Raw genomic sequence first — 27,133 nt, 5'->3', positions numbered from 1 at the left:
TGCTGCATCAATGTTATTGATATGTCTGATCAATCACTGCAATATACATTTTATGAAACTAATGACTATTGAATGACAATTTTATTCTTTCTACAGAAGAAAACAGTTCAAATTGATGAACTTTTTTATAGTTTATCTATCATTTTCGATTCTTTGTTAAACACTAAAAATGATCACATGGTTCTTCATTAAATCTGGATAACAGTTTATCCAGTAAAGACCAATAAAGACCATGCAGGCTGACTCTAAGGTCTGTCCTCAAATAAAATAGAAAAAGTTCTGATCTGGTCTAGTCCTGATCCTGGTCAGGATTAGACCAGGATCAGGACCACCCGGCCTTGGAATGGCCCTGCTCCTGATCCAGGCCTAGTCCTAACCCTAATCTGGCTCTAGTTTTTTGCATGGTCCTGGTCCTAATCTGTCTCTGGTTTTTCGCATGCTCCTAGTCCTGGTGTTGTTGTAATCATAATCTGGCTCTAGTGTTAGCATTGTCTTGATTCTGGTCTGGCCCTTCTCCTAATCTGGCTCTGGTGGTTGCATGGTCCTGGTCTTGGTCCTGGTCCTAAACCTTGTCCTAAACCTGTCCGAGGAGCGGCTCTTTGTCTTGGCAGTAGGCGGGTTGTTGGTGCTTGGAGGCGGGGCGCAGAGAAGCTCTGTACTCCCTTGGTTCATAGTTGAGAGAGAAAACAACACGGGACGTTGTGGACGTTTTCAGTAGATTAAAACGTTTATAAAAGTCATTTAGTGAAACATTTGGAGCTAAATTACTGAGCGACACAAAGCGGCCCTGTCTGGTGAGTCAAACCTTCTATATTGACGCTTTTCGGCTTGTTGCGAAAACTTTTTCAGTCTAGACAAACTCTGAATTAAGTCGCCGGAAAGGAAAGCGTAATGATTTAGTGTATGCTTAAACTGAACGCAGTCACTCAAAGAATGTTTTAAAGAGAGAAAAAGTGAGAAGTTTTGACAAGGAATTTTTGACGTAAATCCTGAGTAGTGGAGCAAAAATTGAGCAGCCACCTGTTGCTGTGAAACAACTTCACTGCTGCTGCTTTTACCAATTTGTCTCTTATCGTAACAACCTATTTCTTATTTTGAACCCACTCATATCTCACTGTTATTAGCACATTTCTTAATTTTACTTTAATTTAACTCACTGTCTTCACATTTACGATATGTCATTTTCGATCAAAGTGGGAAAACAATTTCACCTTTCATTGTATTGTGAACGATATACTAGCGAGATTAATTTGTGAATGAGATAGTTTGTCACTTGTTCTGTCCACTCTTTGCCTTTATATTAGTTTCGTGATGATTGTGTCGCAGCTATGGGACAGGAAACTGGTGCACATGAGATTTAACTGACTGATATGTCAAACCATCTTAATTCTTCTGTGTGGAATCACTGCAGTAAAAGGCATTTTGATGGGCTGCAGCATCGAAATCAGGTTGTTTCTGAGGCTGAAAGCTTTAATTAGTTTAATGTTGAGTTTGTGCTTTGCGTTGGGATGAAGTTGTAAGAGACGCCAGAAACATTATTTTGACTTCCTCAGAGGTTCTGTGTCAATCGAGCAAGACAACCAGTAACAACTACTGTACATCTTTAAGTTTCCTTCTGCCTTAGTGACAAATATGTTCTGTCCACTGTTTTATTTTTTTCAGCATGAACTCGTTGAGTGTGAATATGAAATGGGGAGCAGTGATTGGTTTTAACAGTAGCTGTACATCTGTAGGTTTTAGATAAACTACATTAAATTTGAAGCTTTGGTTCTGGCTTCCTCCCTCGTGTCAATCTAGAAGTGCAGCTAGCAACTAAATCGATTATTTTTGCTTTTTTTCAGTTGTGTTACGATGAATGTAAATTCATCAATATTTGCTTGGCGTTTCCTTTGGTTCTGGTTGTAATCTCAATCCCATTGTGACAGAAAGGGTTATGATTATCGTGTGACGAGAATTCCCGCACCTCGAATACATGCAGGCATGTTCTTTGACGTGATCAGGGCTGGCCTGATTTAGGGCCCTTACCAAACCAATATAGAGGGCCATTTTCTCTGCATTTTTTGTCTTAGTTGCCCTGATAGTTGGGGCCCCCAAGCAAATGTCTACCTTGCCTGATATTAAAGTTAGACAGTGCTACTCTTGGCCTCAGAGCTGAGCAGTGCCCTGTTCAGGCCGCGGTGAAGCCAGAGCTTGAGAGGAGCTGCTTACTGACAGTTTCCTGCTTCACACTGGAAAACACAACAGGAGGAAAAAAATTGCACACTTGTTTAGTCCTTATGTGTCGGATACATGTGACACACCAGCATGAAAGAGTCTGTGGTGTCGTCTGTAGCTCTAATCTGTCCAGAGCACTCCTCCTCTTTTGACCAGACATGACAGATTTTTTTTAAATGTTGTCTCTTCTGTCTTTTCTTTTAGAATCAAGTGAAAAATCTCTTACTTAATCTAAATCAAAATTGTGTTATCTATCTTTTTTTCTCAAATCAAGAATTGTATCTAATCAAGTGAATTTTGTTTCAAAGATCGGGTTTTCCCAATTCCACAAAAAAGGTTTCCATGAATCATTTAGGAGACGACTTGTCTCCATGGGCCGCACTCGTCCATTTCTCGGCTCTGTCTTTGACCTGTTTTATCTTAAGCCGACATCCTCATTTGGCCTTTTGTTGTCAGTTATCAGTGTCCTCCCTCCAGGACTCCTTCTTGTCTGCTCTTTGTAACATAAGGTGGAATGAGACAATGTCACAAATGCAAACAGGAAGTCCATTGTCCTTTCAAACACATGGTGACTGCTGATGACTTTGTCTGCATCAGCTTCACAGGCATAAATTATTTTACACCTTAATGTCTGTCATCTTAATGTCTGTCAGCACGTTTACATACAATCATTACTCTGATTATTTGTCTGGGAATTGGCAGGTTTATTTTGCACTCACAGAGATTAGAACTGCAACTTGCTAATTTAGCTGCAAAATTGAACTTGACGTTTTGATGAAGATTTATTTGCAGCCATTCTGGGTGTTTCCCATGGACGAGGCTACAAATTACAGTGTTATTTACAAAGCATGACTTGGCACACAATGACATGACAGAGCTCTGAGATTGTTGTTGGGACTAAATGAGTCATGATGGTGCGTTACCTTGTTGACACCTTTCTCACAACCTGTTTATCATCCATCTTTGGTCAGATACAGTAAACAGTCATTTTCTTACTGTAAATCTGCTTCACACACAGAACCTGCTCAGCAAATGTGTGTAAAAGGTGTGAGGGTGGTTCTATTCATGATATTAAAGTCATTAAGAAAATGTTAACTAGGTAGGGAAGACTTACACTACCCATTGACAGAAGCTACAATAGCAATTAATCAACGGTTTATGGGTAGCTGTTTTACGATGTCTTACATGTCTTACTAGCATCTTTGTAACAGACAATGTAAATGGGTGCTTCCCTCTGCTTCTGTCCAGAGGTAGTAAGCCAAGAAGGTTGCTCTTTGAGGACGCATTGAAGCGCAGAAAACTGGATGATATAATTAAAAGCAGTGAGAATATAGTGTTCATTAGCGTCTGAACGAGGAACTGATGTTATTAAATTCTGTAGTTTCTCATTTCTTACTAAACCCAATGGTCTTTAACTTTGCAGAGGTTGGACACCTGATCCAGGAAGAGGGATTCATTTTCCTTCTGCATTCCTGATGGAGTCGTACAGAGTGACCGGAATGCCAACCAGCGGACCTCAGCGGGGCTACACCCATCTGTCTCGCCCCTCCAGGCCCCACAGTAACGGAGCTGGTACATACGGCCTCAGCATCCGTGTCCAGGGTATAGATGGACATCCCTATGTTGTGCTGAACAACCAAGACAGGTCCCAATCCTCTATGGACCCCAACAGCAATGGCCATATTGACACAGATGAATCTTTTATTGATACTTACAATGAGTATGACTTCAGAGGAGGAAAGGAGGCTGGATCCAACAGCCCCTTCATGGAGTACAGATCTCAGAAGATGACACATCCCACTGGCCCTCAAAATGGGGTTCTAGATCCACAAGGAAATAAATCGTCCACGCTTCTTAACTTTCAGAAACATCCTGAGATTCTGCAGCCATACGATCCAGACACCAACTCTCTGAACCTTGATGGATTCCATAGCCTACCTTCAAGGCCTGCCTCTCTGATCAAGACTGAGAACCCATACCCGGGTCCCGCTTCTAAACCTTATGAACCTGTAGCCTCCCATGTCAAGTCATCAAGTCTAGACCAGAATGACGGCCCTTCACACGACGAGAAAACGCATCTCCCATCCCACAGACGGACAGAGGCAGCCCTAACAAAGCCTAAGACACAGCCCCAGTCTTCACCTCCCACCCAGCCTCCTCAGCCTCAGGCCAGGTCACTTCAACAAGTGGCTCAGCCTCAGTCCAAACCTCGTCTGATCAACCCGTATCCACCTCAGTCCAAACCAGCCTTTAAACCTCAGCACCAATCAGTGCAACCATCCCAGCCTCTGCCGTCGACTTTGTCAGGCACAAGTCTTCTCATAAGTGAGCAGAACAAGTCTTCAAGCAGGTCTCCCAGTTCTTTGAGCAGCGCTAACTCCAGCCTTGAGCGGACCCGCCGTGAGCCCGATGTCCTTCCTCTACGCAGGACGGACTCCAGCGGTCCAGTTCTTCAGTCGTCTTCCCGCTCCCGACACTCCTCCACATCTTCCACCAACACTTCTAAGACCTTAGTGGATGACCAGATGGAGGCTTTGTATGCAGACACCATCAATCGCCATGAGAATCGGCGCTATATCCCTTTCCTCCCAGGCTCAGGCAGAGACATAGACACAGGCTCCATTCCTGGTGTTGATCAGCTAATTGACAAATTTGATGGCAAAGATGGCAGCCAACCGCGGCGGGGTAGGGCTGGGCGCAGGAACAGGATCAACCCAGAGGACAGGAAACGTTCCCGCAGCGTGGACAGTGTACTGCCACTGGGCCTTGGAGAAGACACAAATGTGTTTACCCGCAGTAGGGGAACATCTGTGGAACACGTCCTGAGGCCTTCACAGCTGCGGCTACAGAAGACGGCCGGCAGTCAGGACTCCTGGCTCTCGGTTGTTGATGGTAAGACGGTACCCAGGACCCAATTTCGTGGGACCAGTGCCCCCGCCTCCCCTGAGAACACCATCTCTAAAGAGTTCAGAGAGCTCAGTCCCATCCAGGGATACAAAAAGCCAGAGACTCGACCCTCAGCCCTCTCACTAAACAGTAATAACTACAAGGACAGTGGATCTCTACCTAGGAAGACTTCCACAGTAGTCTCATCACTGTCCAAGTCCTCATCCAGCTCAAGCAAATCACCAAACACTGAGGTGGATGTTCAGGTAGATTGAATCTTACATGTCCAACCTAAAATGTGTGTATGTATATAATAGCTGACTGGTCCTGTGATTTAGTCTCATCATTAAAGAGATGCAGCTTATTGTGCCGTGTTTACAAGGTATCTCTGTGTTAATCTCCTGTCTTATCCAGGCGACACCTGATCTTCTGAAAGGTCAGCAGGAGCTTTCACAACAAACACATGAAGAGACAGCAAAGCAGATTCTGTTCAATTATCTCAAGGAAGGGTGAGTGAGATTTGATCAAATCAGTTTTGGCTTTTGTGGGTCTTTAAAGCAATAACAATTAGAAAAAGATTGTGAATACATGAATTTTTAAATGTGCCCAAACCAACACTTCTTGGCTTATTATACATACGAATGATTGGGTTTACAAAGAAGTAAAATTCTGTACAAATGTTGTAATTTTAAGCCTTTTTGTTCATCGTATTACCGAAAAAGGCAGAGACCACATGTAATTTAAATACAGAATAATCTTATATATTCTGTAAATACTGTGAGTGTGTTGTTGCATTACGTTGACTTAAATCCAACAAGTTTCAACGCAAAGTGATAAATCATGTGGGAAGAAGCAGTATTTTCAAGGCACAAAACTGTTTTTTATCAAAGCTGGAGTGTAACTGATAAAAGTGAAGGAATGTTCTCTCCCTTCCCTCCCTTCCTGGCTGTGAAAGATCCAGCTGTGAAGAGTTTGTTTACCTGCAGAATCGGTCTTTCTCTTCACTGCAGAAAGGAATGAGGGGAAAACTTTCAACCTGAAGGGAGGCGTGTAGGATTATAGAATAAAATGCGGTTAGCAGGGTTTCTACAATCATGAATTTGAAAATGTGTTTTCCAGGCCGGCAAATTCTTTAGTTACTCCTGTGAGTAAAGTAGCCTTAATGTAAGCCGTCTTTAGTCCCATCTGGCAGACACACCCATCACTGGGAGAGTTCAACCTCTGTCTAATGCGGAATGCGGGTGATTTTCCTATCCATTGTGTGATCACTGATTGTTCTAAGACTAGTACCAAACAGAAAAAGAAATTGGGAATTGAACAGGCAGATTAATGAAGAAACCGTGGAAGGCGATTTGCAGGTTCCTGCCTTTCTTACATGTGCCACAGGTTTGGATTATGCAGAAAAGAGAGCAGGAAACTGTTAGGGCGTGTCAGGCCACAGGTCAGGAGTCACAGGACAAAGCAAAGGAAACACAGATGGAAGTGCTGGGCAGAAACTGAGCTGCATTCCCAAGACCCAAAGACAACATTCACTAACAGGGTTATAAAGGTTTAATGAAAATCATCTGTGAGAGGGAGAATGGGGCTTGGTTTTACTTTCTGTGTCAGTGATGTGATTCACTGTTATAATACATCACTGTTGACATGCGAAAGAGATAGCCAGGTTTGGTGATTTGGTGAAACAAAGTTGAAGTTTTCACTCTGCCAAAAAAGGTGCAGCAGTGTGAATTCTAAAGTTTTACATTTTCCAAACTGTTGGCAACTGTGTATCTGAGCTTACTAACATATGGAGTCACCCAAGGTTCCCACCTAGGCCCGTCTCTATTCAACCTGTACATGCTCCTGCTTGGCCAAACTATGCAAAATAGCAATATTGCTTATCATAATCATACAGAAATGCAGAAATTGTCTGACGTATTGAAATGTTTGTTGCTTTGACCTGCCAACATTTACAATTGTATGTGTGTGTTTGTGTGTGTGTGTGTGTGTGTGTCCGCAGAAGCAGCGATACTGATGACACGACAAAGAGAAAGGTCAACCTTGTCTTCGAGAAGATTCAGACGTTAAAGTCTCGGGCAACAGGGGGCGCACAAGGCGACAACAAAGTAAGACTTCTCTTTACTGATGTAAAAGTATATTTTCTGTTTTGGAAACTTGTTCTCACTGTTGGGTTCTTCTGTTCATCTATTTTAATACACACATATCTCAAACAGACTTATACAGGCATATTATTAATCAAAAGTGAAGCAAAGGGATAAGTATCTCCATAGAAACAAGCAGAATCAGTACTGTTTTCCCACCTACAGTCAGTGTTAGTACAAACACAGTCCTTTCTATCATGGATTATGGTGTGAAACAGTTTAATCATATCATTATGAGTTAGAATTGATTTACAGCTCCAAAATGTCTGTGTTCTTCCAGTCTGTGGATGTTGCTGCCCAGACCAAAGTTCTACAGGAACAAAACACAGAGCTGGAGAAACAAATGGCTCAGCTGAAGAGACGACTCAAGGAACAAACCACGGTAATACCACAATAACACAACATTTTCTTACCCTAATTTCCTGAAAAATCTTGATTTCCTGGCATATCGCTTTATTGTATCGTTGGCATATCGCTTTATCATGATTGCAATGATCAACTTTTCTGAATTGGTGAGAGATTCTTTCAAATACAGTCACCTTTGACCATCTTTGCATGAGTGTGCATGTATGGATGAAGCGTAGTCACACATGTGTGCATGTCATCCTCTAAGAGTCAATTGGAGGGCGAATCAGCCAGAGGATTGAAGGACCTAGAGAAGAATCTAGAGCGCAACACTGAGGAGTGCCTGCGTCTGAAGGAAAGACTCGACAAAACGGAGGCGGAGCTCCAAACCACCGTGGAAGAGTAAGTACAGAGAATGATGCAAAACAATGGATCCTTAGTAATCAATCGATGTGACATTGAATGAGATCTGATCATATTTGAAACTATTTAACTGTATGACTTGAATGATACTGTGTGTTTTTGTATACTGATGTGATTTCATGTTTTTGTGTAATTATGTATATTGGTCAGTGTGAGAGAAATTGTATTAGTAAGTATTAGGGTTACCTACCCGGGGACTGCAGATGGAAATGAGCTGATAGCTAAATCTGACACAAAGTATCTCTCCTCTGTTTGAGATAAATGTTTTTGTGCACAGTCTCTGTCTAAGGGCTTGTGTGGCTGTATGTCCAAATCTTTCCTGCACTGTGTTGTGACGTGTGTGTGCTCTGTGGTGGGTTAGGTTGTTCCAGGTCAAAATGGAGAGGGAGCAATACCAGACAGAGATCAGAGACCTGCAGGACCAGCTGTCTGAGATGCACGATGAGCTGGACTCAGCCAAGAAGTTGGCTACTGATGGAGAGAAAGACATGATTATAGCGGTAATGCTCATTGTTTACTGTGTTAATGGAAGAAAGACAATGATAATCTGACCAAACAAAAAAGCCTTAATGAGAGATGACATTGATTTATGGTAATTAAGATATTATGCTGTAACAAAATGTTAACAAGATATGTAATAGATAAAGATAAGACAGAAGATATGTCTGTATGACAATAAGTAACTCATCATTCTCCACAGGACATGATGCAACTAAGGGTGGAGATGCAGGAAGTTCTTCTTGCCAAGGAGGAGCAGGAGGAGGTGCTGAGGAGGCGAGAAAGGGAGCTGACAGCTCTGAAAGGAGCCTTGAAGGAGGAAGTGGCTGCTCATGATCAGGAGGTGGACAAGCTGAGGGAGCAGTATGAGAAAGAGATAAGCAGGTTGCAGACATCTTTGGAGGAGGCCAAGCAGGTAATCAGTCTCCTCTTTGTCACTCACCCTACTCTCCCTACATTCCAGCCTCCTCTTTTCCTCTGCTGTCGCCCTCCCCCGTCTCAGAAACACACACTCTCCGAGATAAGCTCTGCATCACATCAAGGGAGGTGTGTGTGTGTGTGTGTGTGTGTGTGTGTGTGTGTGTGTGTGTGTGTGTGTGTGTGTGTGTGTGTGTGTGTGTGTGTGTGTGTGTGTGTGTGTGTGTGTGTGTGTGTGTGTGTGTGTGTGTGTGTGTGTGTGTGTGTGTGTGTGTGTGTGTGTGTGTGTGTGTGTGTGGTGCCGTGCCATATGTGAGTCTTCAGAGGTTGAGGGGACTTTGAGGCGACATTATTGACATCTTTTCAGTGGCTTCCCTGTATGCATGTCTGAGTGTGTGAATATTGAGATGTTGCTCTTAAACAGGCTTGATATTTCCAAAACTTACGCCTCACTTCATCTCTTTGAATTGTTTCAGTATTTTTGTATTTCTGAGGAAGATGACTGATGGGAACGAATGTCATTGTTTTGAAAAACAACGACAATATTTTTCTTTTGTGGGACTCTGACCTTCTAATAGGAGACGTTTTGATTCCCTACTCTCACACAATTGTTATTTACTAAAGTTTGCTAGACTAGAGCTTGCTGGCAGCTGCTTGCCCGAGACAAACACGACCGGAATGTATGGTTTGTTGATTTCAAGTGCACACCACATGGAACGCAGGGAGACCAAATGATTAACATGCAGCGATTGCTGCATGTTAAAAAACGCAATCTGAACCAAATACAGGAAGTGTTGGCTGCTGTGTTATTGAGTGTATATAGCAGCTCAGACATCAGCACAGACATTCATACATTATCATCAACTGTTGGTAATGTCATGAGAAGTTCAATGACATTGCAAGGCAGTGAGCTCGAGAAAACATTTTGGGGAAATGAAAAATGTGTGGGAGCGCTCGCAGCTGTGGCCAATCATCTAACACCCACATCAAACTTCTAACAGTTTGGTCCACATCTTTGAATGCAATGTGAAAACTAACAAGACCAAATAAAAAAGGTATAATGGAACCAAAGGTCAAATCCTCTTGCAATCCATGTGTGAAAGCACCTCCAAGGTTGTATAACCTGTTTTAGTTTGAGCACTTGTAAAGGTTGCCTTCCGTATTACAGTGCAGAAGTACAGTCATGGAAAGTTGGGAGTTTGTTATAGAAAAGTTTGGAATCTAATAGGAAAACAAGAGCTTTCTTGCTAAAAAAAATATTCTGCAAAAAAAGAAAAACAATTGTAAAAACCTTGTTACTGTCTCTTTAAAACCACATCCCAGTTAATTAAGGTCAGCCTCAGTTCACACACATGACTGACTGACCTGCAGAGAAACATTGTCCTCTGCTTGACAATGAAACATGGCAACCAACAACCCATCTGTGTATGGGTTGTATCTGTGTATGAAATTACTGCGCTTAACCAGCAAGGCCATTGTTGATGTGTAATAGCAGTTCACAAACAAAGAAAGCAGGAAATACAGTGACATAACCTTCAGCACAGCAGAAAAGCCTTTTAACAGTAAATGCTCCATTCCCAGCGCTTTGTGTATGTCTGATAGTTTAATAAGAAATTACATTTATTTCAAGTTCCTGTTCTTTTTAAACTTATTCCTCAACAGTTGAGACAAAGCATGAAGGGTCAGTTATAATCTGGATCCCAGTCATAACAATCAGCACAAACGATGACTTGGAGGCGTAATTTATAATGTAGAAATGTCTTCAAGTCCGGGAAAAGTTTTGGAAAAATGGAATTGTGAAATGTTTTGTTTGAATTCATATAATGATGAAAAAAGTATTAAAACAGCAATGATATGATTTATAATTCCATATTATTGGATGAGACCCAAGGGAAACACCCTGCCAGTGAGGTTTTTTAGGCAGAGTTTATGTTTTGTCCTGAAACAGGGGAAGCAGAGACAAGCGGCGGCGTGTGGAGTAGAGTGGCACACTGAAAGGACTGAATTGTTTTCAGTGGGTTACTGTGTGACTCACGTGTGTCCTGTTTGTCTCAAAGAGAGGAAGTTGTCCTTGTTCTCAGCTTCCTGTGGGCCTGTGAGGTGTCCATGTCCAGGCTATGAGGACATTTCCTTTTGTCAAGCGGAGGTTCTGCTCTCATCTGGGGCTTACCGTCAAAGCTTTGAAAACAAGATGAGGCAGTATGTTTTAGTTTTTAGGATATCATTGTTTGGAATCTTTGGAGCCATATTTTCCTGATGTAACCTTTGCAACTCACAATTTCACATTTCAAATCAGTGCATGATGTTCCAGTGATAGGCAGCCATGTAAAGTTTTAGTATTTGATTGGCAGATAAGTGTAGAAACATGCATCTTGTCTTTTACCTGCTCTGTTTCTGAGTAAAGCTAAAGTTGCTTCCTTTGTGTCTCTTGGCGTTTGATGCGATCACAGTGGCTCATGCAGAGAGGAATGCTGGAAACTGGAGCACTTAATTGCTCAGTGTGCTAGTTAATTGCAGTGGAAGGCCATCACTAATCTAATGAGCCTCTGTTGTTGGGTTGTATCTGGTCCCCTCTCTTCTCTGTGCCCTGAGAGAGTCGGGGGTAACTGTGGACCACAGTCAAAGATGAATGATGAATTTGTTTCCCACAATAACAGCAGTGGGGGTGGGGATATGCTGAATAAGTGGGTCAGTATGCCGTGGAAAGGGGCTGCATGGTCTTCCCTCTGAAAAGAACAGGAGGCCTGTTTTGTGTCGTAAATTGAAGGGATTGCTTTGTGTTTTTATTGAGCTGAAATCTGTGGAATTCTCTCCAGCTTCAAAAGTCTTGGTGAGATGTTCTAAACAAAAGAATCCCACATTTCTCATTTGTTAATGCGGTGTACATGAATTAAGTAACAAAAAAATGTATCTTTCACTCCAACTTGTGATGGAATGTGAAAAATGTAGACAAGGGTGCGATGAACCGAGAGGGGGGTGATTGTTTCAGGAATTCTTGGGTCAAAGTGGAGAATGTGCTTACCTCCATGTAGGTCCTCTTCTTCACTCATCTCTATAGCTGTTACAGTGCACCCGCTCTTACCCTTTTGACCTGTGGGTTTTTATTCGTGCAAACTCCACACAGAAAGGATCAGGTGAGCCCGGGATTTGAACCCAGTACCGTCTGGCTGCTTTCCCAACTTAGCTGGTGCAAATTCCTCATTCTGATGCTGCAGTCTAACTCACTTTGTACCAAAACAAGTTGAATGTGAGTATTTAGAAATGACAGTTGCCTCTGGAAGCTCTGACCAATCAGTGACAATCAATCATTTGAGTTCCCCAAAATTCTGAAATTGGTCTCTATCCATCCTCCCTGCTCCTAATTAGAATTTCTTATTATACATTATTCATTTCTCCCTCTATGTACACAAAACTGTCTCAGAAATGTTCTATAACCGTATGTTCATTCTTATATTTCTCTTCAATAAAAAATAATTTGGCAAAAAAAAAGACCTAAAAGCTGTCCTTGTCGAGTAGTTTGGCTCCTTAAACAAAGGTTTCTACGTCCTTTTCTTCTAGCAAGTGCAGTTTTGGATCTCCAGATAGCTGGAGTGACACCAACACTTCTCAGCTGTCACGTTTTAATTTCTTCCTGCAGCGTCCTTTCAGTGCACAACGGTTCTTCTGTTGCAGTTAACCTCAGGTTTAGGGGCCTTTTTTAATCAAGGAAGTGTTTGTGTTTGTATCACTCACTTCAGCCTGGAAAAGCAAATCAAGAGGGAGAGAAGGTTTTGTTTTTGTTTTTCTTTGATTGAGTGTGAAGCACAGATAATTAAGTTACTAAACCGGATATGACCTGCACTCTAAATGACCTTGATTTTCTAGGCCTGCAAAAGTTTTGGATGGTGTTGAAATATATTTAGTTTTTTTTAAGTCACACTTATTTTTAAGTGATTTGTACTATTCCTGTTTGAGCACTGATTGATAGTATTGATACCACTGATAGATAATTGTTGTCTGCTGAAAAAAATGAATGAATTCTAACTAAATGCTGATCGGAAACTGAACTGATAAAAATTGTTCCACCTTACTCGTCACAAAGAAGGAAACATAGTACGGAGTATTTACTTTATTAAACTTCCTGAAACCCAAACTGATGGATTCTTATCGGCTCACGCAACAGTTGATTAACCCTCAAATGAGCAGTTAAAAGGCTAATGAGAGCACGATATCTGCCAGCATATCTGAGCATCTGATTGGTTTGTTTTAACTGAAGATGTAAAGGTGTGTAGTTGATGACAACATGGGACAGTTGTTCATTAGTCAGTGTGACTGCTGGGCAATGGGATGCTGTCAGCATGTTTTTGCAGCTGCTGCAGAGGGAAATCCTGTTCCATGCGTCCTGCTCTGGAGGAGCTGCAGCTGTGACATCACAAAACTGTCGTTGGATCATTTGTTTAAGAATACGGATCCATTTTCACTTAACCAATAGAGCAGTGAAATGCTTTTGATTCTGTTGTTACTTCCACTGAGGAGGTTTTTTCCTGTCGCCTTGGTCTGTACATTGAGGGAATGATCAGGATTCAGCCATTCTCTGTATATACATGATGTGTGGTGTAGTCGAGAGTATGAGAGTCCTATAGTGAGGAAAAAGCCTCAGGGGAACTCTTGTCTTGATGATCAGACAGAGTGACAGAGTGAGTTTCATAGATGAATAGAGTGGCAGAGTTATGGAGCAGGTCTGACCTGCATCATGTAAGCGGGAGATCACTGGAATATCAACATTCATATTCTGTGGTTCACTCATTAAACAGTCTATGACTCATTGCTTGATCATAGTATGGTTGGTGGTTAGAGTCCCCCAGGTAATGACATAGTACATGTGGAGATGTCTTATTCTGACTAGACTGTTCACCAACAACTCCTGCCAATTTCAATTAAATTATAATGCATTATAATTGTTATGTAAATGCAGTTATGTTTGTTGACAGGGTTACAGAAGTTAAATTGACTTCTTATTTACTGGAAGCTGATTTCTAAACCTCAGCACACGGCCTGAGACACACATACTCCACGTCGCCACAGCTTTCACTGTGTTCTTCACAGGCTGCACAAAGTCAGTTAATGTCCAACTTTAGACAAACATGCTTGAGTACACAAGGTAAAGTAAAAGTCAAACTCCAACTCAGTCAGCGGAGAAAATCAATCAGACGTGTTGTGATTAGTCATTTCAGTCACTTCATTACATTTGTTAGATTTATATATCATACATTATATTGGTTAGATTTATATATGACACTTTTTATGTATAAGCAATGATGGGAAATAATAATAATATATAATAATACTGGGAAAATGTATTATTATCAAACAGCTGATAAGCTGATAATGTTCTGTGATTGTGATGTATTATAATAAACTAACATCAAAGTATTGAATAATGGTGAAATAATCAAGTGAACCAAGCTTAATAAATAAATTTGAACATGTAAACAAATGAAAATATATGAATAACCTTTTTCTTGGTTGTTTGTCTTAGGCTATAAGCTAAATTGCTTAGGCTAAGTGGTGCAATGGAAGGGAAAATCCTGCATGTCTTGCTTTTTTGTTTACACACACACACACACACACACACACACACACACACACACACACACAGACACAGACACACAGGCTGTGGTGCAACAGAGTCATCAGATCATGCGATTGTAAAGCACATCAAACTATAATAGAGAGAGTACGCCACGCCTCTCCTGAACATGAGGACTCAACATGATTACACAACATGTGATGTATATTCATTTGTGTGTAAATGACCCACAGACGCCCCAGCGAGGGCGTTACTGTGGTGACTGGCTAAACTGGTCAGACTGGACTGTGGCGGGGAGGCTCTGTCACCTTTCTACTGACTCAAAGTGTCTTTCCTTTGTTCAGAGACAAAGAAAAAGACCAAAAGAACCAACAAATGCCTTTCATCTTATTCATAAAGGATACAAGCAGGTGAAACGTTTAAACAGAAATGAAGACTTTGTTTGTCAATGAGTTACCACTCTAACAATAATATCCAACACACAAAGTAACAAAAACATTAACCAACGTAATACAATCTGACATCAGGTCGTTTATTGTGGTTAGACATTTGGGAAAATGCTGTCATATTTCATGATTTATCTTTGAGCTGTTATTGAATAGACATGCACAATATTACATTTATGTCTGTATTGCAGTTAAAGCCAATTGGTGGAATCAAAGTTTCTCCAAGAATAACTTGAAATCAACTGGTAAACTATCATTTTAAAGAATTGATGTCCGTTACACATCAGCTATTATCAAATTATGAGCATAGTCCATCAGGTGAGGACATGCATGCAGTGTCTCGCTCTTAACTATAATGTTTACATTTCTGAACAAATTGATTGACAGTCACATAATTAGAACAAGTGAGCCAATTTGTAGTTCAACTTCCTCTCCGGCCACAATCAGACATTTGATCGTTACCAGCCTCTATGAAGAGTGCAGAAAGGTGTTTGTGCATACTGTCGCACTGGCACATACATGGTTACATAAGGAAGTGTTGTGTGAGTTCTGTCTGTGTGTGAAGAACAGAGCCGAAGCCTGATGTCTTAATCCAAAAACCAGACATATTTACACAAACTTGGAAATTCTGAACTTTTCAGCACTTTGGGCGCCCGATGTCTCAGTGTAGAGATAAATTCCTCAAGCGTCTGCTGTAGTTTTGTTCCTGCAAGCGTACATGTGCGGAAATACCTCAGTGTGCTGAATTACTCGAGAAACTGTCAAACCTGTTTCTTGACATTCCACCTCACCGCCAAATGATCCTGTTTGAACAAAGCAGTGGTAGGTTTAACAAAGCTGTCATCACTAGACAGGTGTCATCACAACTGAAACCTGTTGTGTGTCTCCATCTCTCGCTCTCTCTCTGTCTCTCACATACACACATACACACATACAGACACTTATTTATCTTCTGTCTGTCAAAGGAAATTCTCTATTCGTACATCTGGCCAGACAAATGTTGGTCGATGCTGGAATTGTGATGGAATTTCACTCATTCAGGACTGGGAGTGGTCATGAAATTCATCTCAAGGGGTATTTTGTAGTACACAATACTGAAAACAGGACGCTGTTTGAATTTTAGGTGGATTATGAAGCGTCATGTAATATTGTTCAGTTGCATGTTGGATGCTTGTGGCTTGTCTGTGATTTTACACAAGGACAACTAAGATGTTGCTGGAGAAAGAAGCCAAACCTCCACCCTTTTCTCCTCACCTACAGCTTATGTTATTACCAATTTTACTTTGTGTCGAGTAGTACTATCACAGAAGTTATGTGACCCCGTGTCTGATTTGTCTATCCAGAGCAGTGCAGCAGTGGTCCGTGAGAAGGCTGAAGTGGAGGCAGCGAAAGGCACAGTGGAGGGCCAAGCAGGACGCCTGGGCCAGGAGGCAGAGCGACTACGCAGGCGGGCAGAGGATTTGGACCATGAGGTGGCTAAACTCAAGCTGGTGATTGATGAGGCCAAAGTACAGGAGAGCAGGCTGGGGAACCAAGTGGGCCGACTGGAGGTGAGGACTCGGGATTTTGCTGCTGCTGTAGTTTCTATCTAAATCGGATCTGTAGGCCTCTTTTACAACTTTCATTAAAACTTCACTCTCATTATGTGGATGTGTTTTGATTGGCTCTATCTGCGACAGATGTGGTTAAAAGGGTTCAAATAAAAACAAATAAAATTCTCTGAAGTTGATACTGACCAAAGAAATTTACTTCCACTATGTTTTATTCAGTATTCCATTGAACTTTGCTTTTGATTATATTATTTTAACTAATAAAAGCAATGAAAATAGACCAGACAAAAGTATTAATAGATCTTATAAGTGATAATTGAAACTTTCAAGCAAACCATTTACTTTAATTGGTATTACAGGTGTCTTCAATCTTATCGTCATTGATCCTTGCCAAATGTGTCTTGTGTAACAATATGTGGGCTGATGTATTGATGGACACTCTCAGGTATTGCTTGGCCTTTATGACAGTGCAGAAAATAAGTCTTAATTGTACCATGATGTTAACTTTGCAGAGAGAGAAGAAAAATTTGGAAGAGTCTGTGACTGAAGTCAAAGAGCAAGAGGAGGAGATGACGCGGGCCAACCGAGCTTTGACCCTACGGTTGGAGGATGTGCAGGTTAGACCAAGTTGTGACATATAAGCACAATTGATTATTCGGTTTAGATTAGTATCTTTATTCACATCTGTATCCATGTGACCTCCTGCAGAGAAGTCTGAGCAAACTGAGCAGTGAACACAGGGACTTAGAGGAGCAGCTGCAGGAGGAGAAGATCCAGAAGGAGCAGTTCAAGAAGATGAAGAACGAGATTGAGGATGAGAGGAGATTATTGGATCGTACAGTGGAGAAGCTGCAGAGGGAGGTGAGTCACAACACACAAATGAGTCTCAGATCTTGGCTTTATAGTCCCCGGTTAGGTCCTGGGTCCAGACAGGTAAGTCACAAGTTTCCACCAGCATGTCATAGTCAAAAGTTCATTCTGTTTGTCATGGAAATGGAACCAAATCTCTTAGAGTGAAGTCCCAAGTCAAGAGAGTCCTAAACTTTGAGTCTTAAATAAGACATAATGTGCTCTTTACGAGTTGTAATGTCGTTTGTACAAGTTGTTTAATTTGTACATTCTCTAAACACAAATTATGAATGCTTTTGTAATTAGTATGTACGTTATATTTGCACAATTGTACAATATTTAATGTTTGGGTTTTATCAACTTACTTGTTCCCCCGTATTTGATTGACCTGGACTGACTCGCTGTGTCTGCAGATGAGTGACATCGTGGAGGTTTCCCAGTCATCTACTCAGGAGCTGCAGGAGCAAATTGATCTTTACAAGGAGAAGAACCGTCGGGAGCTGGCTGAACTGCAGCGGCAGCTGAAAGATCGAGGACAGGAGCTGGACAAGTCTCGTCTGGCTGCTAAAACCCTCCAAGACCAGGTACATTACATCAGTCTTGTATTGTGACATGCAGGGTGGTCATTCAGAGACCAGATACAGGTTTGAGTAGCGACACTGCTCACATGGTGAACGTGGTGAGAGCACAATCATCAGCGGTCAGACCGTGCACACCCACAGATGGTGAGCCTTTGTTTTGATTCAATGCAGCTGGATGCCTTCGGTCAGCATCATCCTCTCCTTTCAGGGGGTGATGTCACTTCTTAGGAATTTCTGCTCCCCAATGCAGTTTTCTAAACCAAAGGGTACCATTATAGTTGAGCCACCTCAAGAACACTCAGCACAAATATGGGAGTCGAGCTCTGTCTGTTCTGTTTACCCTCAGTGAGAATAAAGGGGAGTTGAGGTGAATTCTTTTATAATCCCTTGATGTTTAGCTTGCGCAATTATATCATAAATACCATAATCGTAAATCTCAGCAACCTCTTACCACTTGGCTTTGTTTCTAATATAACCATGTCAGCATTATGGAATGTCAGGAATGTTTTTGTTTAATGTGGAAATACACAAATGTGAATAATTTGTATTAGAAAGGGTGTGGTTTGGGTTCGGTTTGCTTTTAGGTTTGATTGGCCGTATTAATTCCTCCAACGTTTGTCTAAGCGGGCAGGGCAGTTAAGAGCATACTTACAGTGACCTTGCACACACATAAACGTTTTATGTGTTTGCTGAAAATAGAATAGCCTCAGTGATTATGAGCTATAGGACAGCACAGGCATAAACAAGCTAAAGATCTGCTCACACGGCTTCTCCTGCTTTAGTATGATCTGTATTTTCAGGGAATTCAGTATTGGCAAGGGAATCGTGTTCTGGACGCTTGATCAACAGGGTCGGTGCGTTTTCAAGCAAAGTGCTTTCTTTTTCTTTGGGTATTTAGCTCACATATGTCAGTAATCAATAAAACTGACATCTAACCCCATTAATTTGATATATCACTTTATTGGAATGGAAAGTTTTGATCTGATTGATTGATTGGAGGTGCAGCTAGAGCATCTTTCTCATTGCTCTGGGTTGGGGGGGGGTCAACAAATCACTGTAAGCGCTTATTTTTGTAATTTTTATCTAGAAGTTCATCACTAGACTCATTGATAATCACGGCGAGGCTTGTTTCTTGTTCGCAACGGGGTCAGGAACACAAACCGTTGACTCATGGCCTTCTACACAGAAATACAGCATTAGGAGACTCATTTCCAGAAGATACATCCTCCCTGCTGTGAGGTGACAGTTCTAAGGGCCCAGGCAATGACCTCTAACCTCTGACAGATGACAAATGAGGATTGGATTGGTCTGATTTATACTTTGCACACACGGTGATATGATATATAGACCTTCTGTGTGCTGAGTGAAAACCTCTTCATAACGTGTCTGACTTCCAACAGCATCAGCATCAGCACTGGTTTTGTTGATACACTAGTTAAACCACTTAACTAATGTTTTAGTTTGTAGTAGGTTTGTAAGTACTATCACTGGGCCGGGGAGTTATGCTATTGAAGGCACTTTTGTCTCACAGAGGGAATTCTATAGAAATCTTTTTGAGAACATCGAGAAAATCTTTTTGGTTAGAATGCTTTAGGGAACACTGGAAGAACAACATACTGAACGCTTGAGTGAACACTTAAGAAAACAGTATCTAATACACTATAGAAAACTTTAGTGGGAACATTATAGAAGACTATAGGGAATACCATAGACAGAAACCTAAGAAAACACTTGTCTCCATGGGAACTAACACTTTAAAAGCACCACAGGCATCGTAATCTCTAAATACTCTCTCTACCGACACAAACATAGCTTAGCAACTGATAATAGGGCTATTTATTAATTTCTAGAGACAATCACAGACCAAGGGTCCATGTCCAAGCCTTAATTGATAAATTCTCAGCCTAATATACGTCTACAGTAACTTGCAAGTTTGAGAGTTTCTTAATGCTCTTTTAACTTGCAGTGATTTTGTTCTTGCTGTCTGCTAATCCAAATAAGAGACATCCAAGGCTTGAGTACATGATAAGATGCACAATGGAAGCATAAACATCTCTATGCTATCTATTAGAAAAGCTGAAGGCGACCCTGACACACTTAATATTTTATATAGTCATACTATAGAATTTGAATCTTCAGAATGCTTAATTAAACACATAAAATGCTAAATGCATAGAGATCATTTTCCGTAAAACTGAGATAAAATCCATCTAGCATTGTTGACAGAAATATGACTTGGAATTAGATGTTGTTAAAAATTAAGTAATTGCTACATAAAGTTGGATCTTTCAGTACAGAATGTCCTTCTGTGTCTATCCACAGCCATGCTGATGTATCTTTGTTCAGTTGGTGTTTAGGAAGGAGGAGGATGTCAGTGCTGTGATATTAATGTTGTCAAAGCTGGACTGGCTGTATTATTGTACGACAACGCCTCCTCGTTTGAAAAATTCTGCTATCCAGGATCTAAGGGAAGAATGGAGGATTGTTATGCTCTGGGCAGCAGACACCGGTGTAGATTTATTTAGCAACACTTGGCAGAAATGTGAATGGCAACAACTCAAAAAAAACACATGCTATGGTTCTTCAATAAGAGACAACACCCACTACAAACCCCCAAAACAGAACAGATCATTTTGTTTTCAATAAAAAATGTGGTTGTAATAAAACCAACAATGATCTAGTGTTCTCTGACACACGGTGTTGATGTTGATCTATTTGCCTTTCCCTGCATGTAGCTGTCACGCTGGGATAAGGACCTGCAGCAGTGTCAGGGGGAGCTAGATGAGGCTCTGCTGAGGGAGAAGACGCTGGAGAGAACGATCCAGGATCTGGAGGCAGAGGCTGAGACACGCACCCACACCAAAGATGACAAAGTCCGACATATCAAACTCATGGAGGTGGAGTATTTCATGATACCAATAATGGTCGTCTATAAGTTTGTCTCATCATTTGCAAAAAAATCCAGTAATTTGGGGTTTCTTTTTTGTACTAAAAGCTTAGTGAAAACCAGAGGAATATAGAAATATATACCAGCTCATTTTCTGTTCCAAATGTCCTGAGAGGGCGTTTTCCACTGTAGAGGTCTATACTGGTCCACTGGGTTCCTCTGTGCTGTGACTTAAAGACCTTTAGTAGTGATAGTTTGTCAGATGATGACACCCAGTGACACCCAATAAACCCAGTTTAACATCTTATTTTAACCTATTTGACACTGATTCAGACATGTGCATAAAGTAAGATGTTGATGCTGATGCTGGTGTGGATGTATTTATTGCATTCTGCAGGAGAGACTTAACCAGCTGGAACTGGACCTGGATGAGGAGCGTCAGGGTGGAGACCAGCTGATGGACAGAATAGACAGAGGAAGAGAGCAGGTACAAACGCACACACACACTCAGCACATACTCATTATCAGCGCTCATCTGGGTCAGTGACCTGCTGTCAGTGCTCGTGATCACACAGATCTGTCTCTGTTCCATCTCAACCTGCAAATGATATCCAGATCTTTGCAGCTGCCTGTTGCCATGTCTCCACCCAATCCAAAACATCATGACAGCAGTCACTAACCTCTCAGTGGAAGGAGCATATGATCCACACAAAATAGGAAGGAATTTGACACTTCTACGTAGGTTAATGGTTTATATAGATGCTTTCTGTGTATCTCTAGATGTGTGTGTCCACTCAGGTGTGTACCTATGTTCCTATTTGGCCTGCAAAAATCCCCCACTTCATTTCTGGACTGGATATAGTGGGTTGGTTATTGCATTGTAAGATAATCTTGCATAATCATTCAGGTTGGCAGCCTGCCAGCGTGGTCTAACAGCCTCTACTGAATTTTAAAGTATCAGTCACAAAAGAGCCTTCTTAATGCACTGCCTGAGCCAAACTGTACAAGCTGCCAAATGTCTCAAGTTTTCAGGTTGTGGAGTTTGCTCGGAGATATTGTGCTGTTACTGCACCTCCAGGACAAATCTAGTTCTTCTTCTGCTGGTGGAAACTTTTTGAACCAGGATTCAAATAATACGCGTTTTGCATTAATGTTGTTAGTTTATGTTAGACTCATGTTGGTTCTGGTTTTCCAGGAAAGAACTTGGGCTGTATGCAAATGAATGTAAACAGGCAAGCAAACATTCATATTCTTTGTTTGCGGGTGTGAAGGAAACGCTTTAGCAAATACTAGAACACACTACGGAATACTATAGAAAACAGGGAACGCTACAAAACTCTTACATGTTGTCTAAAGTTCACTAAAATGTTTCATTGTGTTTCTTCAAGAGAATACTATAGAAAACATTTAGTGGAAAACTTAACAAACCTCTTCAGGGAACACTGGGTGAAATACTTAATGGACCTTTTACAGAAAGCAATTAATTATTAAACACTACAGTCTACTAGGAAACGCCACAGAAAAGATTTAATGGAACACTATGGAAAACACTTTAGTGAACAAGTCTCTTCATGGTAACTGACCCATTCAACACTGAAGGACAAACTTGCCACCACACTCTTATCTATAATTTTAGTAGTGAAATATCAGGTCTACATCATCGCTCCCAAAATTTGCTTTGTCCTTATATTTCAACTTTGTCTGGAAATACCATCATTGTGAAGTTGCCTGCCAAACTTCAGAGTGCATTGTGACGTGAAGAGAGGCTTAGTGTGCTGGAGAATTGAAATAACTGTAAATGGTTTCGCTTTGTAAAAAATTCCTGACGGAGAGATAAAAGTGGCATCGTGACAAAGTGGCATTAGTTCAGCATGAGGCTGAGGTCGGTTGTCAAGGCAACGCTCGAGCTCCGTGCACTCAAAGTGGAGAGGGCTGAGTGTGTGTGTGTGTGTGTGTGTGTGTGTGTGTGTGTGTGTGTGTGTGTGTGTGTGTGTGTGTGTGTGTGTGTGTGTGTGTGTGTGTGTGTGTGTGTGTGTGTGTGTGTGTGTGTGTGTGTGTGTGTGTGTGTGTGTGTGTGTGTGTGTAGTGGGGGGCTGTATGGCTATGGGGTCTGGGTGGAGGTGGTGTTGGGGGTGTTGGGGGTGCAGCAGAGGCAGCAGGAAGAACACCTGCGTCTCTCCTGGCACCAGGTGCTCCTCTCCTGTCTAAATGAGAGTAATCTCCCCTCTCCTCTCCTGCCGTCTCTCACAAAGCAGATTAGTTTCGCTGTATGTTACAGTCTGCTGATTCAGCTCCCTCAAGCACTGTGCTGGGTGCACCAGTTATAGGGGCCATCGTTCATCAGAGCAGCCCACTGTCAACCGCTAATTGGCATAAAATATCACCAATTCGAAGCTACCATCACTGCTGCATCGATTAGTTTTCATCCCTGTGTTACTCCTTTGGTTTGAACTAAGCTGTGTTGATTCAGTGAGGCATCTGTGCTGATTTAAGCAGGGTACACTACCAGAACAATGTTGCCAGTTTTCTGTGTAATTCAACCCTTCTGACTATCATCTTCCTCCAGTCTGCTCAGAAGCCAGAAACCCATCCGAGCACAGAAAATAGTGATACAATCCGGTCTGACCTGACATCCTGTAGTTCAGGAGGAACACAAGGGACCCCTGAGTGTCAATGTGATGCAGTAAAGACAGGAAAAGATTCAAAACAATCTGACTGAAACAGGAAGGTCATACATTTACAATTTGCAATGTGAAATTTGTAAATTTTTATGTGGTTAGGTGAGGGGTGTCCTTTATTTTGACATGTGATCAGATTGTTGCGTATGATGACACATGATGGCAACTGTTTTTTGTGTGATGTGTTGCCAAGTTGAATAACCAACAAACATTTGTCACACTCTGAAGGCTGTGTTTTATTTAATGCCTATCATTAAAATATTTCCAGTGGAGTCATAATTCATGTCACTGGGAGGTGACAGGAAAAACTAAACAATAAGCAGAATGCCACCAAACCGGAAAATCCAGCTGTTAATTAACCGAAGCCCTTTCAGTCTGAAATCGGGCTTCTCTTGTTTCGCTTCTTCACGCATTGAGCAATGCAGTGGTTTCTGTTTTGAGAGGCTCAGGCAGTGTATCATAGTAATTGTCATCAGACTGTGTGGGACTGTAGCCATGACAGTGTCTGGACTCGGCTTGACAGGTGGAGCAGATGAGGAATGAACTCCTGCAGGAGAGGTCTAGCAGACAGGACCTGGAGTGTGACAAGATGGCTCTGGAGAGACAGGTACACACTCTCCTGTCAGAGGGAAAACAACTACATGCAGTGCACTCTCCAAACTCAGAGCAAAGCTCCTAATCATTTCATTCATCTCTGTCTCCTCTTTTTCTCTCTTTTGCTCATTCCATACCAACATAACTTTCATATGTGTCGTTTATATCATTATAGAGTAAACATACACATCTGTCCAGTCATCTGTCCAGCATCTCATGACTTGTTTGTTTCTCTAGAACAAAGATCTTAAGAGCAGAGTGACCCATCTTGAGAGTTCCCAGAAATCCAACAAAGAAGGCGCGGTGGCTCAGCTGGAGCTTCGCCTTCAGGAGCTGGAGGCGCAGCTTGAGGGCGAGGAAAGGTAAGGTGGAGGTTCGGAGAGGGAATAGAGCTTTGGTGTGCTGGAGTTTAGTTGATGATAGAGGAAAGGGTTCGAATGAAGCTGGAAGTTGTATCTGTAGGTCTTCTGAATGACAGTGATGAGGCAAAGTGAGACTGAGGGTTAGCTGATGCCTGCATACGAGCAATAACACATCTGGGAAAATTATGTTATAAAGCTTGAGTATACAAAGACTTTTATGACCTTATGTTTCACGTTTTATCACAGCTGCACAGCACTTAGGTCAGCACAAGTCATTTTCTAATCTTTATTATTAACAAATTGACCATGAGAAGCTTAGCTGTTTCTGTTGTTCCAAGCTTTATGGGAGTCGGTGTAATGTGATACATTGTGCTGCATGATTTGCAGGGAGCGTTCCAACCTGCAGCTGGCAAATCGCAGGCTGGAACGGAAGGTCAAAGAGATGATGATGCAAGGAGATGAAGAACATCACTCATTACAAGATCAGAAGGACCAGGTAAGTCAGTGATGTGTGCTCGCGTGCAGACCCACACATGTGTGTAGTGTCTAACATAGCTGTAGTATCTGTCGCTCAGCTTCACAGTGAAAGAACGTGTCACTTCCACTGTTTTAACCTGTTGTTCTTCTTGAAGCTGAATCTGCGTCTGAAGGCCCTGAAGAGGCAGATGGATGAGGCAGAGGAGGAAATTGACCGACTGGAGCACGGCAAGAAGAAGCTGCAGAGAGACCTGGATGACCAACAGGAAGCCAACGACCAGCTACAGAGCCAAGTCAAAGCTCTGCGGAGTGAGATGAGGTACATACATGACACACGTGTGTCATCTGTCACAGACTCCCTCTCTAACCCTCTAGGGTCCATTGGTTTGAAAAGCCTGCAGCACATTTTCCTGCTAAGTCAGTCAAAGTCTCCTCTTTCGACACTGACAGCTGTTGCAATAAGGCAGTATTTGTACGTCATTCAAAAATTGTATCATCATTTTTTGATGAATGTTTTATGGTTTGCAAGTTTGGCATTCTCACCTAGAAGTTATTGCCGAATTCTTGATAGAGTCCAGATTCTCCTGAGATATAAATGTGTTCAATGCTTAGTGACAGAATGAGGTCAGTATTACAAGATTTCTGCGGGTTGAGTCCAAGCGCCAGTGACATTGGCGGACCTCAAGGGGTTAAAGCAGTTCCCAATTAACTTCTGCTATTGTTTGTGTTCCTCTTATCGCGTCTCTCACAGGCGAAAAACCTCCTCTGCTCCGCTGCTCAGCCGTCTGGATGACGACGACGACGACGACGACACCAGCACCGACGGGGAGACGTACTTCAGTTCCTCGTTGGGATACAAACGTTCCTTGAGTCAGGAGAATATCCTGTCCACCTCCACATTGTAAACAAACACTGAGGCTGTCAGTAAAGCAGCAATAGACGCATCGCTGCAGGACCAAATGGCTGCACGCCTCTCGCAATATATACATTTGTTCCACATGCTTTTGGAAACAGAAACAAATGTGTGGATATTCAGAGCAGCGCCAGCCTACCAGGTAACACTTAACATAAAATAGAATAATATAATTCACCTGGAAATCTATCCAGGGTCGAGTATGTCCATAAAATTCTCATTCAGTATTATATGATTAATGAAGGACATCCAAAAAACACTCTGGACATTTATCTTGGTCACTTGGAAATAAACAGTATGTATGTATTATTTTATATGAATTTGTCCACATTCCTGTATGAAGTTTGAATCATCCATCATTGCAGAACAATATACTTTTTGTTATTTCTGTTCTGTGTGGATTTTACAGTAAGAAATTAGAAAGCACACTCTTTATTGCACTGTAAAGAAAGCAACCAGTACTGCCTTTTGAGAACAATATGAAGTTATTTACTCTTATTTTTTACGCTTCCCAAATCTGTTAAATTTGCATATATCAAGTATGATAAATACTGATTTGTTTTCTATCGAACATTTAAATGAAATATATTTAGCTTTTGAAATGAATGAAGATCAACTGTAGGACTTTCACCAGTTTACCTGTTCTTATTTATTTTTGGTTTCTTATAAGAAAGCTTGGCTCAATGAAGGTTTTAGGGAATGATAAATGAGGGATTTTTTACACATACATTTTTTTTAAATATATCACTTTGTATCATATCATGATCTGTAATATGTGCATGGAATTGTAATCAAAGAGAAATTATTTGCAATATTACAGGTTAATCCTCATACTAGTTACAGTTATTACAGTATTCTTTATCATCTCCTGGCTTCTTCTGATCATGTAATGATGCTCAAACGACCTCTCCTTTGATTATTGATTCTGAATCAGACTCCTGGCAGTTACGGCACAAAATAAAGAAGCAGATATTATCGATTGATTTATTGATCTCTGGTAATTCTTCTCCCAAATGAGGCAGTGTTAATACTGATCATAGTCTTTTTGTTGACCTCGGCTGTGAGTCTTTTTCCACATTTTCCAAACTGAAGTGAGGGAATTTGTTGAGAATTCCTTGAGACAATCTATGGTTTTTCCTACACTGTGATGATTTGCACTGTGATGGCGCTGAATGAACCTGAGTCTGATGCCTGTAGTGTAGAGGGCAGGAGGATTCAAACCGACGCCTGCCACTACGTCTCTGTGCACGTGTATGTTAAAAATCCTGCTGAGAATAAATAAAGTTTCTCTTACTTAATCTCA

General features: G+C 41.5%; 1 protein-coding gene across 1 annotated transcript; it reads left to right on the top strand.

Moving 5' to 3' along the window:
* The first annotated feature begins 654 nt into the window (after positions 1 to 654).
* On the top strand, positions 655 to 27,133 carry cgnl1 (cingulin-like 1). Its single transcript, XM_076155367.1, has 19 exons — positions 655 to 794; positions 3,638 to 5,366; positions 5,515 to 5,609; positions 7,100 to 7,205; positions 7,522 to 7,623; positions 7,855 to 7,988; positions 8,371 to 8,509; positions 8,710 to 8,922; positions 16,283 to 16,489; positions 17,002 to 17,106; positions 17,198 to 17,350; positions 17,752 to 17,922; positions 20,655 to 20,816; positions 21,204 to 21,293; positions 24,008 to 24,091; positions 24,316 to 24,440; positions 24,828 to 24,936; positions 25,073 to 25,236; positions 25,669 to 27,133. The coding sequence occupies exons 2-19, from the start codon at positions 3,690 to 3,692 to the stop codon at positions 25,820 to 25,822; spliced, it is 3,990 nt and encodes a 1,329-aa protein (XP_076011482.1). The 5' UTR covers positions 655 to 794; positions 3,638 to 3,689; the 3' UTR covers positions 25,823 to 27,133.

This window comes from Genypterus blacodes, unplaced genomic scaffold (assembly GCF_046128005.1).
Source record: "Genypterus blacodes isolate CSIRO-AG114 ecotype Tasmania unplaced genomic scaffold, CSIRO-AGI_Gbla_v1 ptg000067l_1, whole genome shotgun sequence".
In the NCBI taxonomy this organism is placed as follows: Eukaryota; Metazoa; Chordata; class Actinopteri; order Ophidiiformes; family Ophidiidae; genus Genypterus; species Genypterus blacodes.
This window is presented reverse-complemented; position numbering and strand designations above follow the sequence as displayed.